The sequence below is a fragment of the Carcharhinus amblyrhynchos genome, chromosome 31 (genome assembly GCF_965287045.1).
Source record: "Carcharhinus amblyrhynchos chromosome 31, sCarAmb.v2.hapA, whole genome shotgun sequence".
NCBI lineage: Eukaryota > Metazoa > Chordata > Chondrichthyes > Carcharhiniformes > Carcharhinidae > Carcharhinus > Carcharhinus amblyrhynchos.
In genome coordinates, this window is record NC_137354.1 from 14,766,526 (window position 1) to 14,789,649 (window position 23,124).

A 23,124-nucleotide genomic window follows, 5' to 3' on the forward strand; every position below is an offset into this window, starting at 1 on the left:
GTTGCTTTGTTTCTTGCTTGTAGTTGATAAAATTTCTTGCTAATTTTCTTACAATACATGTTAACTATATTCTTAAGTAAACTTTGTTTGATAAAAGCTCCCTGGTGGGTCTTTGGAATCATACCTGCTTATCCTAGCCAAATTCAAAATGCAAAGCTTATGATTCAGGTGAGCTGAATAAAACACTTTGGAGTTTCTGACCTGAACCAGAACAATAGCATCAATTCCCTCCACATCGTATTCAGTGTACACAACTACTACTTAATGCTATGAAGGCTATGGGATCATGTCAAAGACTGTTTGCATCTAAGAATCTCCTATCAAGGCCAATCTGCTGTATTTATGACATTTCCATCTATCTGGCAATGTGGGGAATTATCCAGTTTCTTTCTGCACATAAGGACAAATCTAATGCTGCCAATTGCCAATGTATATTAACTTCTCCCCTCCAGATCACATTGTTTGACACAGGCAAGGACATAATGGGTCTGATTTTACTATTTTGATTCTAAGTACTGAATCTGGGAGTGATCCAGATCCAATTTGTAAACCTGTTCTCTGGAACCCCCCCACACATTCTCTGCCTGAGAAAATAGCAGTGAATCGGAATCGCGCTGTGGGCAGGGTTTATCACACTCGAAACGCTACTGCTCCAATCAGAGCCTTCAACTACACATGAGCAGTAAAGAAAAATGAGAAACGCTCCCCTGCCACATCTCTGTGGCCCCCACAGACATCACCCCCACCTCCACAACATAACTGTCCCCCTTACCCTGCTACCCAGACTGATTTGCGACCCCCTGTCCCACTTCCCTCCACCGATCACACACAGAGTGGCAGCAGATCCCCCCTCATCCCCCCCCCACCAGAAAATGATCTGGCCCACCTTCCACCTTCCCCCACCCACCAGAGAATGATCTGCCTGCCTCCCTACTGCCCACCCCCAGCAGAGAATGAACTGGCCTACCCTCCCTACTGCCCACCCCACCAGAGAATGATCTGGCCCACCTCCCTACTCCACCCCCCCCCCCCCCCCCACCCCCCTCCCGGAGAACAATCTGGCCCGCCCCCCTGCTCCTCCTCTTCCCTCCCCTCTGCAACAACAAATATTCCAGGATGTAGGAATATTATCCTTCCATTTTTGCTAGTTCAAAACTATGAAATTCCCATGGAAAAGCCCTCACATCTATTCATGGAGAGAGGGGGGGGGGCACCACCACCACCCTCCTCTAGGGAACACTGAGGAGAATATTAAATGCAGCCTCACCACATTACAAAGGCAAAAAAAAACTGTGACGAATAAATAGAAACAAGATGTTGAAGTGTTTACAATGAATTGGAACCACAGGACAATTGATGGTTGATTATAACACATTGCAATTTATTAATACTTTTAGAGATAAATACATAATATGGATAAACATGTGCTGCAAACCAGCTAGAAACACTAAGGAAAAATAATTGTGGGCATCTTCATAAATGCTGGCTGTCCATTAGACATGAGATAAACCTTCGAGTTTTCCTGACTCTCAGTGTAAGGTCTATCTGTGGACATCCCTGTTGTGTTGACCTCTTGGATGGCAGAGTGGAGTTTCCTCACATTCCCAATCCGGTCAACGTTAACTTGAAACAAATAAGGCTGCCCACAAACCTGTACTGCTCTATTAGGCTCAGTTGCTCTTTATTCTGAGTTGTCAGGTTCTCGAGTTTATATCCCAGTCCAGGACTCAAACACAACAAACTAGGCAGGTGCGTTATTTGGATAAAACATTAAACTAAGGCCTTTCTCAGGTAATAAAATCCTGTTTTGAGGATGAAGAAAAGATTTCTTCCCAGTCTTCTGGAACATTCTTATCCCTCAATTAACATTACACATGGTCATTACCACTTTGCTATTTGTGTGAGCTTGCTGTGCGCAAATTGGCAGCTGAGTTTCCAACAGTGACCCCACTCCAAAAGTGCTTCATTGATTGTAAAGTGTCTTGGCGTGTGCAATGGTCGTTAAAGTCACCAGAGAAAGTCTTTATTAAATCCTCAAACACTTATAAATAAGGATTATTATCTTAGACACATTACATCAAACCACAAATCTCTGAACTATTTATTCCACTGCATCAGTGTTCAGGAATTTTGATTGAACCATTATTACTGACCCAGAAGATAAAATACAAACAGTAAGCTTGGGTGCTGATAAAGCTAAATCAATCTAATAAACAACAGCCCATCAGTTCACAGATGCCCAGAAAGATGCTGAACTGAATTGAAAGTTCATTCAATCTCCGTTTATTTTTGGTGTGTAGAATTCCTTTCAACAGCGTCACTTTGCAAATGAAGCCTTGGTGAGGTAATCATGCCTTTAGCGTTCGGGGTCCTGTCATCTTTTCCGTTCTCTCATGAGGTCTTTGTCAAGCTCTCGGAGTTGACTGAGGAAGCCGTTGTTGGGGGAAACATTTCGATGGGCGCTCACTGTTTTAATCGCCTGAACAAGAGTCATCTTTTCACAGATCATTAGAAACGCAAGGACCAGAGTCGCAGCGCGACTGATTCCCATAGCGCAGTGAACAAATACTTTCCCTGCAAAACACAATAAACCCCCATATCAGCACACAATGCTGGATGTTAGAGTGACTGATTTTCTAAATCAGGTGACCTAAGATATGAGGTGGTTATTCCACTAACTTGCTCGTGTTATCCTATAATAGCTCTTTATTCATAGAATCCTACAGTGCAGTATGAGGCCATTCAGCCCATCGAGACTGCACTAATCACAATCCCACCCAGGCCCTATCCCTATAACCCCATGCATTTTCCCTAGTTAGTCCCCCTGACATTAAGGGGCAATTTAGCACGGCCAATCCACCTAACCCGCACGTCTTCGGACAGTGGGGAGGAAAGTGGAGCACCCTGAGGAAACCCACACAGACATGGGGAGAATGTGCAGACTCCACACAGACAGTGACCCAAGCCGAGAATCAAACCCGGCTCCCTGGCGCTGTGAGGTAGCAGTTCTAACTATTGTGCTACAGTACTGCCCGTCATCTCTCTTGAAATGATTTCTAGATTCACTTCGTCTAGTTAACAATTTAAGTGCTACAACGGGGGTTAGCTATGCTATTCTTTCACTCCTGTGACCTGAGATTGCACCCAGCCCAGACTAAGCCGTGGCTGTTCCAACTTCTCCCCTGGCTGCAGATGTCCCGAGTGATGTTAGTTTGTATTGTCTCAATCCAGTTGCAAATTGTCATTGGCCTAATTCTAGGCGGCATTTGGCAGTGAGTTGGGTGCCTTACAAAGGTCACCAGAATGCTGGCTTGAAGAATGGTACAATAATGGGTACTTTTAACTTGTGTGTGTTTGCTTTCTACATCAATAATTATGGAAACGGAACAAATGCTGGTTCCAACACACATTTCCAAATAGCTACTGTCATCGCAACCTCCTGTGAATGATATTCATGTTGTTGTCTATATATGTGGGGGTGACACGGTGGTACAGTGGTTAGCACTGCTGCCTCACAGCACCTGGGACCCAGCTTCGATTCCCGGCTTGGGTCACTGTCTGTGCAGAGTCTGCACGTTCTCCCCATGTCCTTAGTGTCAGAGGAACTAGCTAGGATAAATGTTTGGGGTTAGGGGAATAGGGCCTGGGTGGGATTGTGGTTAGTGCAATCTTGATGTGCCTCCTTCTGTACTGTAGGGATTCTATGATCCTATGTGTAGGAGAACAAGTGAGAAGGCAGGATAATATTATCCAAATTGTCAGAAACCATTCCTGTCTTTCCCCCTTGGCTCACTATCTGTGTTTTTTCCTATCTCTGTGAAGCAGCTTCTTATTTCTATGTGAAAGGAGCTATATAAATGCAGGTGAATGATGTGAGGCCTCCTCCGAGGGAGGTCAAAATTTTATAATTTCTTAGGCATCTTTAGGGGGCTAAAAGGGATCAAGGAATATGGGGGGAAGGAGGAATGAATTTGATGATCAGTCATCATCATAATGAATGGTGGAGCAGGCTCGAAGGGCCAAATGGCCTCGTCCTGTTTCTAGTTTCTCTGTTTTTATCCTTCTCGCCTGATGTGTTCTCCTTCATAAGATGCTGCCTTGCTGAGCAATCGTTTTATATAGTGTAAATTAATATTTAGTATTAGACAACATGTTAATCTTTAATCCTATCTTTTCTGCTAGAAACTGATTACAGCTAGTTCATATTATCATTTTTTTCACTCATTCTGCATCTTATAATCCTTCAAGCCCAAGGATAATTTTACAAACTGCCAATTATCAATGTGGACAGGAACACCAGGCTTATAGGGGCCTGATACCATAGCAACCAACAGTTCAGAGAAAAACTGCTTTCGTCTCCATCATCTCCCTTCGTACGAGTTCAACAATTAAAGTCTGGCTTTCTCAGAGTGGCCTTTTCATAGATCAGGCCCCATGGACTATCATACCTTCCACTGCCTCATACAAAGAGTTCAACTAGTGCATTCAACAGAGCTGCTTTCAATACATTTGTGCCAGGTGGAATTCCACTTTGTTCCTTTTTTATTTATTCGTGGGACATGGGTGTTGCTGGGTGGCGGACATTTATTGCCCATCCCTAGTTGCCCAAGTGCGGTTGAGAGTCAACCACATTGCTGTGGCTCTGGAGTCACATGTAGGCCAGACCAGGTAAGGATGGAAGATTTCCACTGCTGCCTCACAGGTACCCGAGTTTGATTCCCGGCTTGGTTCACTGTCTGTGTGGAGTCTGCATGTCCTCCCCGTCCCTGCGTGGGTTTCCTGTGGGTGCTCTGGTTTCCTCCCACACTCCGAAGAAAGGTGCATTGGCCACGCGAAATTCTCCCTTGGTGTACCCGAACAGGTGCTGGAGTGTGGCAACTAGGAGATTTTCATACTAACTTCATCGCAGTGTGAATGTAAGTTTACTTGTGACAATAATAAACAGACTTAATAGGTTTAGATTTAGTGAACCAGATGGGTTTTTCCGACAATTGACAATGGTTTCCTGGTCATCTGTGGATTCTTAATATCCTGCAGAGGATCCTGGAATATTCCCTCACTAGTTATTCCATCACAAACATAAATGGGGTAAAACCGGCACATCAGGAAGCAGCCAAGTGGGAAGATTGATTTCCAATCTTACTTTCAAACTGCGTTAAACATCTACTTACCACCAACTGCGTTTAGTCCAGCTCTGATGAATTTAGCGGCTGGGTAAAAGAAGGGACTAAGATTGAAATTTGGGTCATCGAAAGCTTCCACTCCATAGTAATGTATTCCCATGTCCTTGTAATATGAGGCTCCAGTGTTAACATTGAACTTTCCATCAGCAGCATTGAGAATGTGGGTAATCCTTAATCTCTTTAAAGTGGCCCTATCTCGAGCTGTCCACCTGGAGAACATTAAACCATTGTGTTAATCTCATTGAGAACATTCAGAGCTAAAAACGTATCATGTTTGGTTCTGATGATTGGCCATTTCACTGCCCAGACCAAGGGCTTGATTTTCACCTAGTCGGGGATCGTTTAGAAATGGTGGGTGAGATCCAATTCCTGGATTTCCAACCTCATTCCCGGGGTTTTTGAATTCCAGAAGTCACCCTTACAGTGTGGGCTTGTTCCGGTCAATATTGTGTATCCTGCTCTCCTGACCTGGCAGGGTAGACATGCACTAGTCCGTCACAATGTTCATGGAGTCAGGTTTTCAAAGAGATGTGCGTCATGGCACCCTGGGGAGGAGCTTCTCTTGTGTAAATAACCATTGTGAAATTGACAGCATAGACCTGAGAATCAGAGCTATCAATCAAGCAGTGTGTTCCCTGGGGCTCAGCAGTTTCAACAGGTTAACAGATTGCTGGGTTTTTAGTCAATCCTCATCATGCATTCTTGGCTGAGGGCCCAGGCATCCATTACACTATTAAAACACCTGAGCCCCAGAGAATAGGATAGAGGTGGAGAGACTCTTCCCGCTCAGAAAGGACAGTAGGACTAGGGGGCACAGCCTCAAGGTAAAGGGGGGGCGGTTTAGAACGGAGTTGAGGAGGAACTTCTTCACTCAAAGGGAGGTGAATCTCTGGAATTCTCTGCCCATTGAAGTGGTGGAGGCTGCCTCGCTAAATATTTTTAAGACGCGGGTTGATGGGTTTTTGATAAGCGAGGGGATTAGGGGTTATGGGGAGAGGGCGGGAATGTGGAACTGAGCCACGACAGATCAGCCATGATCTTATTGAATGGCGGGGCAGGCTCGAAGGGCTAGATGGCCTACTCCTGCTCCTATTTCTTATGTTCTTATGTTAAAACATTTACTCAAGGGTAAGAAGTTTTAAATGCTTATAAATTTCTGCTATTGATATGGTAATGAGTGCTGATGATTGATACTTTTATTGGGCTGTTGCAGTTTTCAAGAAAGTGGAAATTTCAGTGGGCTCTTTTTAAAGCTTTTTTCTAAACACATTCTTTTGTCATTATTCAATTCATTGTTATACATGGTGTATAATGGATGAACGGGCATGGAAGGGCCATAGCTTGGCATGGAAGGCATGAGGGGCCATTGGGAGTGGTTGGGGGGCATGAGGTGGCATGGATGGGGCACGAAGAGTGTGTGGGGCGTGCAATTGCCAGAGAACCTTTCCGTTCTCCTGCTACAGAACCGAGGCAGACCTTTTAAACAGCCCACCCTCAGCACTCAGCTGCCTTGTGGCTGCCTTTAAACATTTTCTGTGAACGGCCAACTGGACCGCAACATGCATTTGCGTCCCCTCACAACGAAAACCCCGTACTTGAGGGCACGTTCTCCCATGGAGGGTGGGAAGGCTGGGAATTTCCCTGACTCCTGATCCTTGGATGAAATGTCCAGGCCCGCATTGCCAGAATGGGCCATCTCGCAGGTATTGATTTTATGTTTCAGTGCGACTTGCCAGCTGGGTCTGTAGCATAATCATCTGACTTCGATGGTGGTCTTCAGGTAAATCCTTGGGGTTAGGTTTGGGAGGCTGGATGTGGGGGGAGGGAGGAGGAGGTCACACCAGCCTTTCTGCTCCATATTAAGTTCAGTGGGGTAAAAAACTAACCAGCCTCATCTTCCATTAGATAGGCTGCCATGGAGCTTGTAAAGCTAATCTACTTTCTCACTAATTGCAGAACAGAATTCCTAAACAGATGCTCTCATTATCATTAGCCCAAGGGGCCTAACACCCATCGAAGGCGTCCCTGAATACTGCCTGAGCTAAGACCCATATCCCAAGCAGAATAGTTTGGGTAGAACATGGAATTAGCTTTATGCACCTGAAACTAAATAAACAAATGAAGTTACAGGTATGTACAATATAAACAAACCTTAAAAAGAACAGTGAAACTAGCTATAATAATTCAGTGAACACCTCTACTGATGCTAAAAATCAGGCAGGTGGGTCATTAAAATTAAGCAGCTAGATTGTTAAAATTAGTAAGAAGTCTCACAACACCAGGTTAAAGTCCAACCAGTTTATTTGATAGTAAACCCACCAGCTTTCGGAAACGCTGTTCCTTTGTCAGGTGTGTGGAAAGTTTTTTCTGGAGAGTTCTGGAGAACTTTCCACACACCTGACAAAGGAATAGTGTTTCCAAAAGCTTGTGGGTTTACTACTAAATAAACTACTTACTATTAAATAAAATACTATTAAATAAACTGGTTGGACTCTAACCTGGTGTTGTGAGACTTCTTACTGTGTTTACCCCAGTCCAACACTGGCATCTCCGTACCATTGTTAAAATTAAGCAGGTTCTTCACCGCCCAGGTTCTGATCAGTTCCAATTTAAATCGTTGTGCAGGCAAATGAGATAGTCACCTAAAGCTGGTGAGAGCCCAAGCATGTTAAGCAGCATTGACCTGGTTTGTTGTAAGTTAAAATAGATTTGAAACTCTTCTTTTTTTGGTACTTAGAGGGGCATCAATGACCTTTCGGGTCCTACTCCTGACCCATGGTCCCTCGCTGCCATTCCGTCCTCCCAATCACCCCACCACCGCCCTCCTCACTTGCTTACCTAGAAGAGGTTGAGGGGTCGTAGCCACCCGCTTGCCCCCTGCTGGCAGTGTCATGCAATTGAAACCCAGTGGTTAAAATTGTGAGACTGCCGATCACTGGAACCTTCTCCCATTGGAAACAAGCTCTTTTCTAAAATACCCTCGTTTCCCACCGCCCCCCCCCTACTTTTCACGTGACTAAGGCAGATAACTCAGCAATATTTTTGTAACTTGGATCTTACGCGTCTCCGAGGTGTAGGTTCGGCCAAACCTGATCCACATGTCCACATGAAGTTCTGGTCCACAGGAGGTGGTTGAGCTCTGGGATACTGGGAGGCTCATAATCCTCATCTCTCATCTTTAAAGTAGACATGATGCAAAATCCTTCTTCAATGCTGCCATCCTGAAATGCAAGATTTATTGATGTTATCATCATTCCTTTAAATGTTGTCCTCTCTGTTTCTGCAGATGATTCAAAAGGTAAAGAATAAAGGCCCAAGAAGGTGAATGGAAATGAGTGTTGAATCAGTTTGAGAGTCGCTGCTTTATCTCTTCTTGTAATCCAGCTGCAAATTTGCTATGCAGACTCTCTACCTGAGATATGGGCAACACATTGGCGGGGGGGGCACACGGTAGCACAGTGGCAAGTAGCATGGTAGTAGAGTGGGGGGGGGACACAGTTGGCAAAGTGGTTAGCACTGCTTCTTCACAGCGCCATGGACCTGGGTTTGATTCGTGTCTTGGGTCACTGTCTGTGTGGAGTTTGCATGTTCTCCCCGTGTCTGTGTGGGTTTCCTCCCACATTCTGAAAGACGTGCTGGTTAGATGAATTGACCCAAACAGGCTCCGGACTGTGGCGTCTAGAGGAATTTCACAGTAGCTTCATTGTAGTGTTAATGTAAGCCTTATTTGTGACCAATAGATAAACTTTAATTTATTACTGAAGCTGCCTTTCTGTTTTACCATTGATAAATACCCTGGATAGTTTGTTTGGCTGTTACACGCTTTCTTTAACAGCAAGTATTTGGGGTTTTGTTTTGAATATTTACGGCTTGATCTTTTGGATTTCCGCTCTGTGTAAACAGAGTCAGACAGTGAGGTTGGATTTTATGTTTCTCGGTGGAGTGAGGGGGGGGGGGGGGGGTAACAGAATCTGAGGGTCCTGTTTGCTCTGATCCCACTCTGTCTGACTGTCTAGTCAAATGCCGGATGGCCAGTTAGTGGCCGTCTAGGGGAATCTTTGGATTGACTGTGGTGTCTGATCGGTTACCCAGTGTTGGGTATAATGTGTTATTACTGAATACAGTTCACCCTGAGGTACAATATTACTCTGACCTAACAAAAAGACTGAAAGTTAATTGTTGGCAACTTTTCCAGTCGAGCTTCATTTTCTTCCTGATCTTATCCACAAGAGCCACTGTGACAGAGTCTGATGACTAAATCTATTCCAAAATGATATTAGTGTAACTGGGTACTCTTTATCCCTCCCTCTCGATTTATTTGCGAACAGACTTATACAACATTTTATGGTTTTCTAAGTTTGCAAGGACTCACAGCCTGGCTTTGGCCAATTCTCTGACCCTGTCAAATTTGACTCTGAAAGGCGAAATGATTAGTCACAGGACAGGAACTAGCCATTCAGCCCCTCGAGCTGGCTCTGCCTTTTTCTCTTAGTCCGGGACTGATTTACACCTTCACTCTATTCCCATGTCTTTGTTCCATAGCTTTTGACACCCTACCTAATGCAAATGGATCTGAAATAGCCTCCGGCTAGTCTTCAACTTGCAGCACCTTGTTCTAGCTTCTGAACCAGGGGAATTAGTTCCATAGGATCATCGAACCCTACAGTGCAGAAACAGGCCATTCGGCTCATAAATTCTGCACCAACCACAATCCCACCCAGGCCCTACCCCCCTATCCCTATATATTTTACCCACTGATCCCTCTAACCTACGCATCCCTGGACACTAAGGGGCAATTTCTTAGCATGGCCAATCAATCTAACCCACACACCTTCGGACTGTGGGAGGAAACTGGAATACCCAGAGGAAACCCACAGAGACACGAGGAGAATGTACAAACTCCACACAGACAGTGACCTGAGCCGGGAATCGAACCCAGGTCCCTGGAGCTGTGAAGCAGCAGTGCTAACTAACCACTGTGCCACTGATTTCACTGTATCTAGCCCTGAAATGCTCTCTACACAGAGGGTTCTCCCTTCACTGACACACAGTTCATGAGCCTTGAACTAAAGTTGCAAAACAAATGTAGGTTGTAGTATATTTTGATGTGTCATTATGAATCATTAGGATAGAGGTGGGTCCAAATTCTGAAAGAGTATTTGATTCCCGTGTGTCTTATGGAAATATCTCATTTGGTTCAACGCTGCTGCCTCTATTTTTTTACTTCTCTCATTTTCCCCCTTTATCAGTCACTCACACCCACAGATGGGAGGCAAAGACAGTCAAGGATAAAGAGTACTCCATCATGTCTCCCATTGCTTCCCAGCCATTGGGTAGCAGCAATAATAATTAAAAGAAGATGAGATAGAATCCATCTGTCTTCCCCATTCACTGCTGAGAAGATCAATGAGGACATTAACCTGTGTCCTTATGTCTAGACCCTCTGCCTCAAAGCTCTGCCAGTAATGAATGTAATGAACTATTACTATCAGCTTTTATATAAAATATGTTAATTATTATGTGAATCATTTCTTGTTGTTGACTGTTACCCTGTAAGTGTCTTTGTTGGAAATTGCAATTTAATTGCTGAAGTTACTTTAGATACGAATATTAATTCTCTTGATCTGTAACAGAACTTCTACCTAGATTTTCAGAAAAGGGCAAAGCCACAGAAGTGTTTGAATGATAGATTTGCACTGTGTTTTATAAGGGTGCAACTTAACCCAGGGTTCAGAGAAGCAACCCTCCACCTTCACCTCTGTATGAAGACTTTTGTTTCTCAAACCACCTCTTCTTCTGGGCATTCTGTCACAGCCCAGAGTTCACTCTAGGCTGGTACACTAACACAATACTGAGGGACTGCTGCACAGTCAGCGCTCACTCTAGGCTGGTACACTAACACAATACTGAGGGACTGCTGCACAGTCAGCGCTCACTCTAGGCTGGTACACTAACACAATACTGAGGGACTGCTGCACAGTCAGCGCTCACTCTAGGCTGGTACACTAACACAATACTGAGGGACTGCTGCACAGTCAGCGCTCACTCTAGGCTGGTACACTAACACAATACTGAGGGACTGCTGCACAGTCAGCGCTCACTCTAGGCTGGTACACTAACACAATACTGAGGGACTGCTGCACAGTCAGAGCTCACTCTAGGCTGGTACACTAACACAATACTGAGGGACTGCTGCACAGTCAGCGCTCACTCTAGGCTGGCACACTAGCGCAGTACTGAGGAACTTCTGCAAAACAGAACAAGTTCTGAAGAAGAGTCTTATTGGACTCGCAACATTGGCTGAGATTCTCCGATTTTGCCCGTGACTGGGATTCTCTGACCTTACCCATGGCTGGGATTTTCCGATCTTGCCTGCGGCTAAAATTCTGCCTATTAACTCTCCACTGATGCTGCCAAACCTGCTGAGTTTTTCCATCATTTTGAGGTTTTTGTTTCAGAACTCCAGAATCTGCAGCATTTGGTTTTTATTAACATTGAACAGATGATCGAGTCGTTTACCTCTCTGTACTTTCAGGGAACTTACTGTGTACAAGTTGACAGCACTGCTTCCTGCATTACAACTACACATCGGCTGTAAAGTGCTTTGGGACATTGGGAATGATTTATAATATATAAATGCAAGTCTTGTCTCTGAAAGTCAGCATCTCTTTAAAGTTTATTTATTAGTGCCTACGTTAACACTGCAATGAAGTTGCTGTGAAAACCCCCCTAGTCGCCACACTCTGGTGCCTGTTCGGGTCCACTGAGGGAGAATTTAGCACTGCCAATCCACCTAAGCAGCACATCTTTTGGACTGAGAGAGGAAACCGGAACACCCGGAAGAAACCCACGCATACACGAGGAGAATGTGCAGGCTCATACAGATAATGTCCCAAGCTGGGATTTGAAGCCAGTTCCCTGGTGCTGTGAGGCAGCAGTGCTAACCACTGTGCTACTGTGCCGCCCATTGTATCAATTTATTGGCATTCTCGTAGCTAAGACTGGCCTCTTTCTGGGTCTGTGCTGTATTTGGTCATCACAGTTAGAGCTGTGGTCAGGGCCTACAACTGGCTTCTATTTATTGCGTATGTGCAACATTAGAAGCCAGACAAAGCCATGCTAAGTATAATTGTAGCCAATTGTAGAATTCACACCCTGACTTCAATCCCCACGCGCATAAAAATAAACCCGCTTTCGGAAACCAATGTTGATTTCTCCTGGACTTTCCGCTGAAAAAGATTTAAGCAATGTTTAAAAATAGTCAAAGAATAGCTTGTGGAAACCATACCAGCTACTTATTTATTTTTGTTTAAAATTTATTAGATTGAATGTTTTACTTACATTGCTGGGTACAGTGAAAATGACTAATGTATTAAGGGTAGTTAAATAACTGCGAAAAGTCACTGAGACTTGGGAGTAATTTTATCCTCTGACCAAGGGAGACAGCTATGAGGTTTCTATTTGGTTTCTGAGGACATTAACCTCTTTGTTACTCCTTCATTGATTAGGTGTTGACAGAGGTACCAGGACATCCAGGCAGATGTGAGTTTGCATTCTATTGTCTTGAGACAGTCCATTACAGCACTGAATCATGGGCCACTCGGCCTTTACTAACCTGCTTTATTCATTCGCTTTTGTGGGACACACCGGGGACATGTTTACAGCCAACATTTTACAACAATGACTGCTTAACTCATTGGCTGCTAAAAGGTTTGACAAAGATCAGCCTGCTCATGGTGAGGAAAATCATTTAGCTCTCCGGCCGCTGAACATTTGTTCCACTAAGTGCAACTACCCGCGTCTAAAATGTAGAATCCTCTCCGTCACCAGACATGTAAAAGAATTGAGCCGATATAATCTCTATCCCCCACTAAGAGAGAAGTCATTTGTGAACTTACCGACTTTGGTTCTTTATGTAGGACTGTGAATGCACTTTTGCAGACTCCCCTTCCTTACTCCGTTCCCTGGTTAAAAAGCGAGATAGTGTGCATTCCCTCCCCTATCGGTTTACTGGGTGAAACATGTGACACCGTGTCTGCGAGCAATGTCCTCTCCCAACCTACACAAAGCATCTCCGGTTACTGCCAGATGTCAGCCTGGGTAACTGCCAGGAAGCAAGAGGTGGGACTAAAGACTGATCAAACCAGGCTGGCATTCAGCGGGGAAGCCTTTGAAGAGATGCAATGGAAGGAATGGCTAAAGTTCCGCTAGGTTGGAAAATTGGGAGGGGGGAATGTTTCAGTCAAGTGTCCTTTTTGAATCAGAGAGCAAGGAGTGAACTCATTATCATCACAATGATGTTACAACCAACTCTTATGGAAGTGAGTCGCCTTCTTCTCTGAAACTGTGAGCTGCTGACAACATGTTAACAGTGTAAAAGATTATAAAGGAACTGATTAATCCAAAGGAAATGAGTTGTCAGGAAAATCCTGGACTAAATGTTAACTAAGCAGAAAATTCCATAAATACCCCTTAAATATTGGAATGATGATAATAGATAGCCAGAATAATTAATTAGCCTTGACAATATTCCAAAATATTCTTTAATATTGTAATACTATTACAACAAATTGTACCTCAACTTTGATTGTTTCTGAAAGGAAAAATACCCAACCATATCTTAATTCCTTCTCTCAGATGGACATTCAGTGGAGACCATTTCCCAACAGGAGACGAGCAGACAGATTGTCCCCAGTGACTGTCCTCACATCACCTTGAATTAAATACAAATACTGCCCACTTTCACAGTCACATGTCACAAATAGGTTCACATTAACACTGCAATGAAGCTACTGTGAAAATCCCCTAATTGCCATATTCCAGTCCCTGTTTGGGCCCACTGAGGGGGAATTTAGCATGGCCAATGCACCTAACCAGCATGTCTTTCGGACTGTGGGAGGAAACCCACACATTCACAGGGAGAACACGCAGACTCCACACAGACAGTCACCTAAGCCAGGAATTGAACCTGGGTCCCTGGTGTTGTGAGGAAACAGTGCTAACCATTGTGCCACTGTGGGATATAGAATCACCGAATCATAGAATCCCTACAGTACAGAATGAGCTCACTTGGCGTATCGAGTCCGTACCGATCACAATCCTGCCCAGGGCCTATTCCCATTACCCCATGTATTTACCCTGCTAATCCCCCTGACACTACGGGCAATTTAGCATGACCAATCAACCTAACACGCATATCTTTGGACTTTGGGAAGAAGCCAGAGCATCCAGAGGAAACCCATGTTGACACGGGGAGAATGTGCAAACTCCACATAGACTGTCACCCGAGGGTGGAATTGAACCCGGGTCCCTGGTGCTGTGAGGCAGCAGTGCTAATCACTGTGCCACCATGCTGCCTATTGCGAGAAACTCTCCAGGGTTTCCTTGAGAATGGGGATTAGCTGCTGTCATGGCAGGGAAATGGACAATTACAAACACGAAAAAGAGCCTGATAGAGAGAAGGGACTGTCTGCTCCTACAATAGGACATGTTGACAGTGCAGAGAGATATAGAGAATATTTTTGGATTAAGTAACTGCAAGCTCCTTGAAAGGATTGTGATTTCATTTTAATAAGTAATGTCATCAAACTGTGCACGCCCGCAGTTAGGAAACATTTAATGTAAAACCCTTAAGCAAGAGACACTGCACCCATCAGTTGTCCCTCAGCAATTCGAGGAATAGATTGCACCTTTTGTGGACTGGAGTTTCTTCTCTTCATTTAACTTTATGTCCAGTTGGCGTAACTGTTGCAGGAACCCCCGGTTGGGTGAAATAGGTCTGTATAAAATGACTCGGTTCACTGCATCAAGCAGGCAGCGATTGTGGTAAATCATAATGTAGGCCAGGACCAGTGAGGCAGATCTACTCATACCCAGAATGCAGTGCACCAGTAACCTTGCTGCAAGAGGAAGATAAGAATGGTTGAGAGTTTGGATTCTACAGCTACAGGCCAGTCACATAAATATTACATTCAAAATGAGAAGAATGAGAGGTGATCTTATTGTAGGATCCTCAGGGATTTGATAGTTTGGATGCCAGGAAATGTTTCATCTCGTGAGAGAGGCCAGGGGCAGGGGACACAGTTTAAGAATAAGAGGCCTACCACTTAAGATGGAGATGAGGAGAATATTTTTCTCTCAGAGAGTCATTACTTTGTGGGACTCTCTTCTCCAGAGAGCTGTGAAGCCTGGAGCAGTGAACTTATTCAATGCTAAGTTAGACAAATTTTTAATAGACGATGAGTGTTACTGGGGATGGACAAGAAAGTGAAGTTGAGACCACAATCATCAGTCATGGTCTTACTGAATGGCAGAGCAGGCTGGAAGAACATTTCCCAACAGGAGACAAGCAGACAGATTGCCCCCAGCGCCTGTCCTCAATCATCACCTTGAATTAAACACAAATATTGCCCACTTTCACAGTCACATGTATGTTCACATTAACACTGCAATGAAGTTACTGTGAAAATCCTCTAGAGGCCACACTCCGGCGTCTGTTTGGGTACACTGAGGGGGAATTTAGCATGGCCAATGCACCTAACCAGCACATCTTTCAGACTGTGGGAGGAAACTGGAGCACCCAGAGGAAACCCACGCAGATATGGGGAGAACATGCAGACTCCACACAGACAATGGCCTACTGCTGTGCCTCAATTCTATGTTCCCATGTTGTTAATCTCTAAATCATGGAAAAGATCTGTGCCAAATTCCCCAGTTGCAATGAGAGTGAGGGCACTGGTAGGCACTGAGCTATACCCAATTGGGAAGGCCCTGCCCATTGGCTTATTTGGTTAAGAAGGTTAAATTTACTCATATCACCTGAGGACTGGAGTGGGGGAAGGCCGATGGAGATTCTAGCCCACGCTGCCACATTGACAAGTGTTGACAGGATCAGGATTGGTTGAACCATTCTTCACAGTGGGTCAAGCTGCTGAACTCTCTCCAGCCTCAGACACAGAGAGTGGTTGAAGGAACAGAGGCCTATTGGCACCTCTGAGTAATGATTCACCCTCTACAAATCAAACAGGACTAAAGAGGTACAAATCACAAACTAAACTCTATCTTATTCACTGCTTTCTTTAAAGAGCCCTTGTTTAAATAGATATCAACGACATTGTTAATATGGTTATCTTCAGGGAATTATTGACCAGGTTAATTAAAACTGACCGCACGATGGCACAGTGGTTAGCACTGATGCTTCACAGCGCCAGGGACCTGGATTCGACTCCCGGCTTGGGTCACTGTTTGTCCGGAGTCTGCACATTCTCCCTGTGTCTGCGTGGGTTTCCTCCCACATTCTGAAAGACCTGCTGGTTAGGTGCGTTGACCCGGACTGTGGCGGCTAATGGAACTTCACAGTAAACTTCATTGCAGCGTTAATGTAAGCCTTACTTGTGACTAATAAATAAACAAAACAAATCAACATTAACCTGGGCTTTTCAGGATTTGTGCTACTAATCCGACTCTCTTGGCATCTCGAGTGAATTCTGAGGTCAAAACAGAAGTCTGACGAATGTCAGAAGTTGTAATTTTCTTGCCACTGTTCTTTATATGGATGACTGATTGTGAAAGGAGAAAGAGCTAATCACGCTGACAAATACCCAATAGAGTGTGGGCTTAGCACAGCTCTCCATTAGTACAAGATGCTGGACAATCTGACTCCTGCAGGCCAATGGTTTGAGTCCGTGGGCCCTTTAATTTTTTTTATCTCAAAAATATACTTTATTCATAAAAAACCTCTCAAGCAAGCCATTGCAAAACAACGTAGCCAATAATTACAAACAGTGTATAAAAAGACCAGTCATGTTTCCAATACTATACGATGCTCACTTACAGGACATTACATTCATTACATTTCAGTATTTGAAACTATATACATGCATTAGGTTTTACTGTGTGCTGTTGTTTTCCAGATTAGCACACGGTTACGCGGGCCGAGGGTGCTCTGCAGTTATCCGGCCCTCGGTCTGCTTCGGTTGAGAGGTTTTACACTTCCCCATTGTGCCTTTGCTGTGGCTGTCCCAAGCTTGAGTGCGTCCCCCAGCACGTAGTCAACATTCAGTCAAGGATAAATCTTTCAATTGGAAGATCAGCAAGTTTCAGGCGGACCAAAGTGTGTCCTTCACTGAGTTGATGACCATCCAGCAGCAGTTGATATTTGTCTCAGTATGCATCCCTGGAAACAGCCCGTAGAGCAGAGTCCTGCGTCACTGAGCTGCTCAGGAAGAACCTTGACAAGTACCACTGCATCTCACTCCAGACCTTCTTTGCAAAGGCGCATTCCACAAGGAGGTGTGTGACCGTCCCATCAGCCCTGCAGCCACTTCGAGGGCAGCGTGCGGTGATGTTGAGACCTCGAGCTTGCGTAAAGGATCTGACAGGGAGTGCCCTTCTCACCACCAGCCAAGCCAGGTATTGGTGCTTGTTTGTGAGTTCTGGTGATGAGGCATTCTGCCAGATGACACTGACAGTCCGCTCATCGAACCATGCAACAGGATCCACCATCTCCTTTTCTCTCAGGGCCTCAAGGATATTACATGCTGACCACTGCTTGATCACCAAGTGGTCAAAGGTATGTTTCCAGAAAAATTTCTCCATGAAGGACAGGTGCTGCGGTACAGTCCAACTACTTGGAGCGTCCTGCGGCAGTGTGGCCAGACCCATCCTCCGCAACACTTGGGACAGGTAGAATCTCAAAACGTAGTGGCACTTGCTGTCAGCGTACCGAGGATCTACGCACAGCTTGATGCAGCCGCACACAAAGGTGGCCATCAGGATGAGATCGGCATTGGGGACGTTTTTCCCTCCATTTTCTAGTGCATCGTCTCCCTCCGGACACGATCCATCTTTGATCTCCAGATAAATTTGAAGATGGTCTGAGTCACTGTTGCTGCGCAGGATTTGGGGATAGGCCAGACCTGCGTCACATTCAACAACACGGACAGTACCTGGCACCGGGTGGCCAGGTTTTTTTCTGGTGATAGAGAGGGAGCATTGCTCCCACAAGCCCAATTTTTGCCTCACTTTTGCGATGCGGTCTCCCCAGTTTTTGGCACATGTTTCTGCCGCTCCAAACCATATTTTCAGCACCTTAAGATGCTTGATGGTGAAGGGGACAAAGGATCTGTCAACCCAGTTCCCAGAGGACACAGCCTGGGCTCTTTAACTTATTTTAGACATGGCTGTCATGCACGGTGAAACACGTGTAGACAGGGCAGCAAACTGCAGCCTGCAGGGTGAGCACACCTCTTAAAGGAACATTGGGGCAAGCTGGGAATTCTGTGATTATAATATAAAACTAGTCCATTTCTCTCTTTTTCCAACATTATTACTGGGTATTTAAATGATCAATTTGTGGTTTGAATCTGAGCATTGTTTCCACACATCTGGATGAATTTTGTGATGGTTGCTGCTGGAGCCTTGGAATTCATTGACCAAATAAGAGATAATTACAGTCTTGAGAAGGTTTCTACCAGTTCTGTAGCTGGTCTCAACAATCACTACCCCTCAAGCCCTGCCTGTCTCCCAACCTTCCTCTGATACCAGAAGGAGATGCAGCTTCTTTGTTTTTATACATTCAGTCATGGGAGATGGATGTTACTGGCTGGCCAGCATATATTGTCCATCCCTAGTTGCCCTTGGAGGACAATTGAGAGTCAACCACATTGCTGTGGCTCTGGAGTCACATGTAGGCCAGATCAGGTAAGGGCGACAGATTTCCTTCCCCAAAGGACATTAGTGAACCAGATGGGTTTTTCCAACAATGGTTTCAGGGGCATCAGTAGATCCTTAATTCTAGATTTTTTTTATATTGAATTCAAATTCCACAATGGCAGGATTGGAACCCAGGTCCCCAGAACATTAGCTGCGTTTCCGGGTTAATAGTCTAGCGATAATACCACTAGGCCATCGCTTCCCCATAAAAGGGAACCAAATTTTGTACTGGAGGGGTCAATGTTCCCATTTCAGAAACCAAGGCACACTACCCTTCTTTACTTATTGGGTATCTCCAAATAATAAAAAGATTTACCAATAGCAGCACAGTCTGTTTCGCACATCTAAATCCAACAAATGTCAAAACATGCCTTACCACCTGGTGTATTCAGTGTTTGATGTATCTGTTCAGCAGCAGTGTAGAAATATTTACTCAGGTCGAATTCTGGGGAATCGTCAGCCGCGATGCCGTAGTAATTAATTTTTTTGCCATAGAAGATTTGATCTCCCACACTGCCCCATTTGGAATGTGCGGCATTTAACACGTGAGTGATCCCCATCTTCTTCAATTGTTTCTTGTCATGGGCTATCAGCCTGTAACAAGGACAGAATAATCATGTGAGGCAACACTGTGATGTTGTCCAATTTACTGTAAGGATATGGAAAGCCTGTAACACTGTCTCTGGTGTGCACCAGCCAGCTGTACTTCCGGAGGGTTCAGTACTAGATCCCTTGTTCTTTGTGGAGTAGATATATATCAGTGGAGGACTGCAGGGGTTAAGAGGTTTTCAGACACTACGGGTGGAATTTTTCTGCCCTGCCTGCCACGGGAATCATGGTGGACCATGCACACACGGCGGACCAAGGGCAGCACGATGGCACATGGGTTAGCACTGCTGCCTCACAGCGCCAGGGACCCAGGTTCAATTCCGGCCTCAGGTCACTGACTGTGTGGAGATTGCACATTCTCCCCATGTCTGCATGGGTCTCCTCCAGGTGCTCCGGTTTCCTCCCACAGTCCGACAGATGTGCGGGTTAGGTTGATTGGCCATGATAAGTTGACCCTAGTGTCGGGGGATCGACAGGGTCAATGAGGGTTGCGGGAATAGGGCCTGGGTGAGATTGTGGTCGGTACAGACTCGATGGGTTGAATGGCCTCCTTTTGTACTGTAGGGATTCTATGATTCTATGCAAAGGTCCATTGATCGCGAGCGAGAATTTGCAGCTGTGGGAGTGAGTGCAGCCAGAAAACACCGCCCTACAAAAATTGGCTGTTTGAGCGATTATAAAGATAGGAACTGTAGACCACAGGAAGATATCAATGGATTGTCAGACGGATGGACCAGTGACAAATGGAGTTCGATCTGGGGAACTGCGAGATAATTCATTGCGGGAAATCTAACCTGGAGAAGGAATGCACAATAAATAACAGGGTGTCGAGAAGAGAAGAACAGAAAAACCTTGGAGTGCATGCCCACAGATCTCTGAAAGTGGCTGGACAGTGTGGGCATGAAGGCACACAATACCTGGTCCTTTATTAACTGAGGTATGGGATATAAAAGCATGGCAAGGGGGTTATTCTGGAATAACCAGGTGCTCCGGTTTCCTCCCATGGTCCAGACGATGTGCTGGTTAGGCGCTTTGACCATGCTAAATTCTCCCTCAGTGTACCCGATCAGGCGCCGGAGTGTGGTGACTAGGGGATTTCCACAGCAACTTCACTGCAGTGTTAATGTAAGCCTACTTGTGACACTAATAAATAAACTATACGGAATGTCGCTGGGAGAGCAGTGATGGTTCTCATTTGGGCCGTTAGATGGATTCTTACGAATAAAACATTTATCAGAAACCTTACCCTCCCCACAAGAAAGAGGTCATTATGCTCGCAACCCCCACCCGCGCCCCCCTGCAGTTACCATAAATCACTGGAGACCAAATAATAACACATTTCTACCCCTGTCATCACCATAGATTACTGACTGACAGGCCAACACATAGCTTCCAAAAGCTGAAATTAATGCAGACTGCCGTCATCATCTGTGTGAACTGCGGGACATTCAGAACGCCTCAATTTGTCCTTTAACTTATCCATCATATTATCAGCATGGAGACACCACCAAGTATTTGCGTCTACACTAAACAGCTTCAAATAATGCAGTAAAGCTAATTTAATTTGTTCCGGTTTTTAGTGCCAGTGCTTAAATGAATCTGTATCGTGTTACTTGCTCCAAGTGCTGTTTGTTACAAGTCCTCCGTAGCGTGTGTAAGTGTACTTACAAATCCCCAATATATAGGTTAGGCCATACTTCATCCACATGGTTTAGCTGGGCTCTGCTGTTCTCCAGTATTCGTTCCAGTTCCGTAACAGAAGGTGTTTTCGAATCACAGATTGTGTTACCAATGGAGGGATTAAGACTGTCTCCGGATAGTGATTCTGCTGCAGACATGGCCCTCGGTTTCTGCAGGAATATTGCTTTTGAAGACTTGTCGGCAGCTCTTCCCAACATTCACCGTTCCAACGTTTGTTTACTGTGAAAATGATGCTACTGATCTCCCTTTGACATTTGTAAACAGCTGTCATGCTCTTCTCTGTTTCATAGCCAAATGTCTATTGAAGGTGGACTCCATTTTATGCTTTACAACATTTACATTTCTGCTTTTAACGCAAAATGTATTAAAGGATTCAATAAACTCCACAACAGTTTAATTTAGAATAAATGAGGATCAATGCTGGCTGCACACTGTATGGCTTGTCACATTAATGGGTCAAGTCAGTCTGTAACCTTCATCTAGTTATTGGTGGCAGCAAGGTTGGCTTGCAGAATAATGGGTAAAACTATCAACTCTGCAGGATTTATTGACTCAGCTAGCTGTCCATTATATTCCCATGCTGAATGTCTTCCACTGGCTTATGGGCAGTGTGATCTTTGGCCCGGAAGTAGTCCAGTCAGAAAAATGTGTAATTCCTTTAATTAAAATTCTGAATCTTTAAATTCTTCATTTCTAACATGAGGGTCCTCAGTCATGCTTTGTCTAACAAGGTACAAATAACTAATATTTATGAGTCAAGTAGAATTTATTAAGCAAGAGGTTACATATAATTAACACAAAGCAGTGAAGACAAGTCCCTCATTTCTCAAACTCCTAGCAGTTGTTAAGCTTTGCCAGCTCAGGGCACGTCTTGCTCCGCTCTGTCTTTGAAATGACATTGAACTGTGTCCAGGGGATCAAATCACAGAAGCCATGGTAACACTGTGCCAACAAAGATACCAACTTTCCAACTTTTAACTCTGTCTCATTATTCCTCCCCTCCTATTTTGAAATAGCTCAAGTTACCTGTTTTCATTGGCTATAGCTGAGTGCTGCCCCACCTTTGAATGCTTTGCTTTAAGGTCGTATACTGAGACCCGTCTCTATCTCTTACTTCGACAGGCCCAGACACTTCCATTGTGAATAAATGCCACATCCTTTAGATACAGATTCCCAATGTATAAAGAGTGTCACATCCTCTTGTCATCTATTCTAAACATTCACACAACCATGCTGTAACCCATTGCTACAAATATTGAAATTATTAAGAACAAATCTTGAAAACTCTTCCTACCATAATGTCAGAAAATAAAGATGACCTTCTAGTACAGATCAATTAAAGCAATGCATGGCTTGTTTGCAGGTAAAGTGTTACCCTTAGTTCAAGCTATTGATTTCCCTATTCCATCAAAGGAGATAACTTCTTGAATTCAGACTCAGTGGCACTATCAACATCATAAACTGCATTTAAGTATGGTTCCTGACAAGGAACTGACTTCATCCACATGGTGGCACAGTGGTAACTCTGTTGCCTCACATCTCCAGTGACCTAGGTTCGATTCCCAGCCTTGAGTTAATGTCTGTGTGGAGTCTCACATTTTCCCTGTGTCTGTGTGGGTTTCCTCTTGGTGCTCCAGTCCAAAGATGTGCAATTCAGGTGGATTGCCCTTGCTAAATTAGTGTCGGGAGATAAATATGTGAGGTTACAGGGATAGACCCTGGGTGGGATTGTTGTTGGTGCAGACTCGGTGGGCTGAATGGCCGCCTTCTACACTGTAAGGTTTCCATACCTGGATTGTAATTGTCTAACAGAAATTCAAACTGAACTGTTTAAAAAATGGCTAACTAAAAAGCTTCATGACCATTAGTTCATGCTATATAAATCTGTTAGAAATATAATACTTTAACCAATATCTTG

The 23,124-nt window shown here is 44.6% G+C and overlaps 1 protein-coding gene across 1 annotated transcript; it reads right to left on the reverse strand.

Moving 5' to 3' along the window:
- Window positions 1–1,360: 1,360 nt before the first annotated feature.
- On the reverse strand, window positions 1,361–21,437 carry LOC145360560 (dual specificity phosphatase 29-like). The gene is made up of 5 exons (XM_080215861.1): window positions 21,174–21,437; window positions 19,268–19,490; window positions 8,244–8,404; window positions 5,172–5,392; window positions 1,361–2,574 (listed from the first exon to the last, which is right to left on the reverse strand). The coding sequence occupies exons 1-5, from the start codon at window positions 21,401–21,403 to the stop codon at window positions 2,375–2,377; spliced, it is 1,035 nt and encodes a 344-aa protein (XP_080071987.1). The 5' UTR covers window positions 21,404–21,437; the 3' UTR covers window positions 1,361–2,374.
- Between the last annotated feature and the right edge of the window lie 1,687 nt (window positions 21,438–23,124).

What these genes read in the sequence shown, in the direction of transcription:
- LOC145360560 (XM_080215861.1), bottom strand. Translation starts at nt 21,403, where the DNA reads ATGTTGGGAAGAGCTGCCGACAAGTCTTCAAAAGCAATATTCCTGCAG. An exon ending in TGAATACACCAGGTGGTAAG is followed by an intron (nt 8,405 to 19,267) that starts GCATGTTTTGAC and finishes CTTGCATTTCAG; the next exon opens with GATGGCAGCATTGAAGAAGG. An exon ending in AACCTACACCTCGGAGACGC is followed by an intron (nt 5,393 to 8,243) that starts GTAAGATCCAAG and finishes AATGTTCTCCAG; the next exon opens with GTGGACAGCTCGAGATAGGG.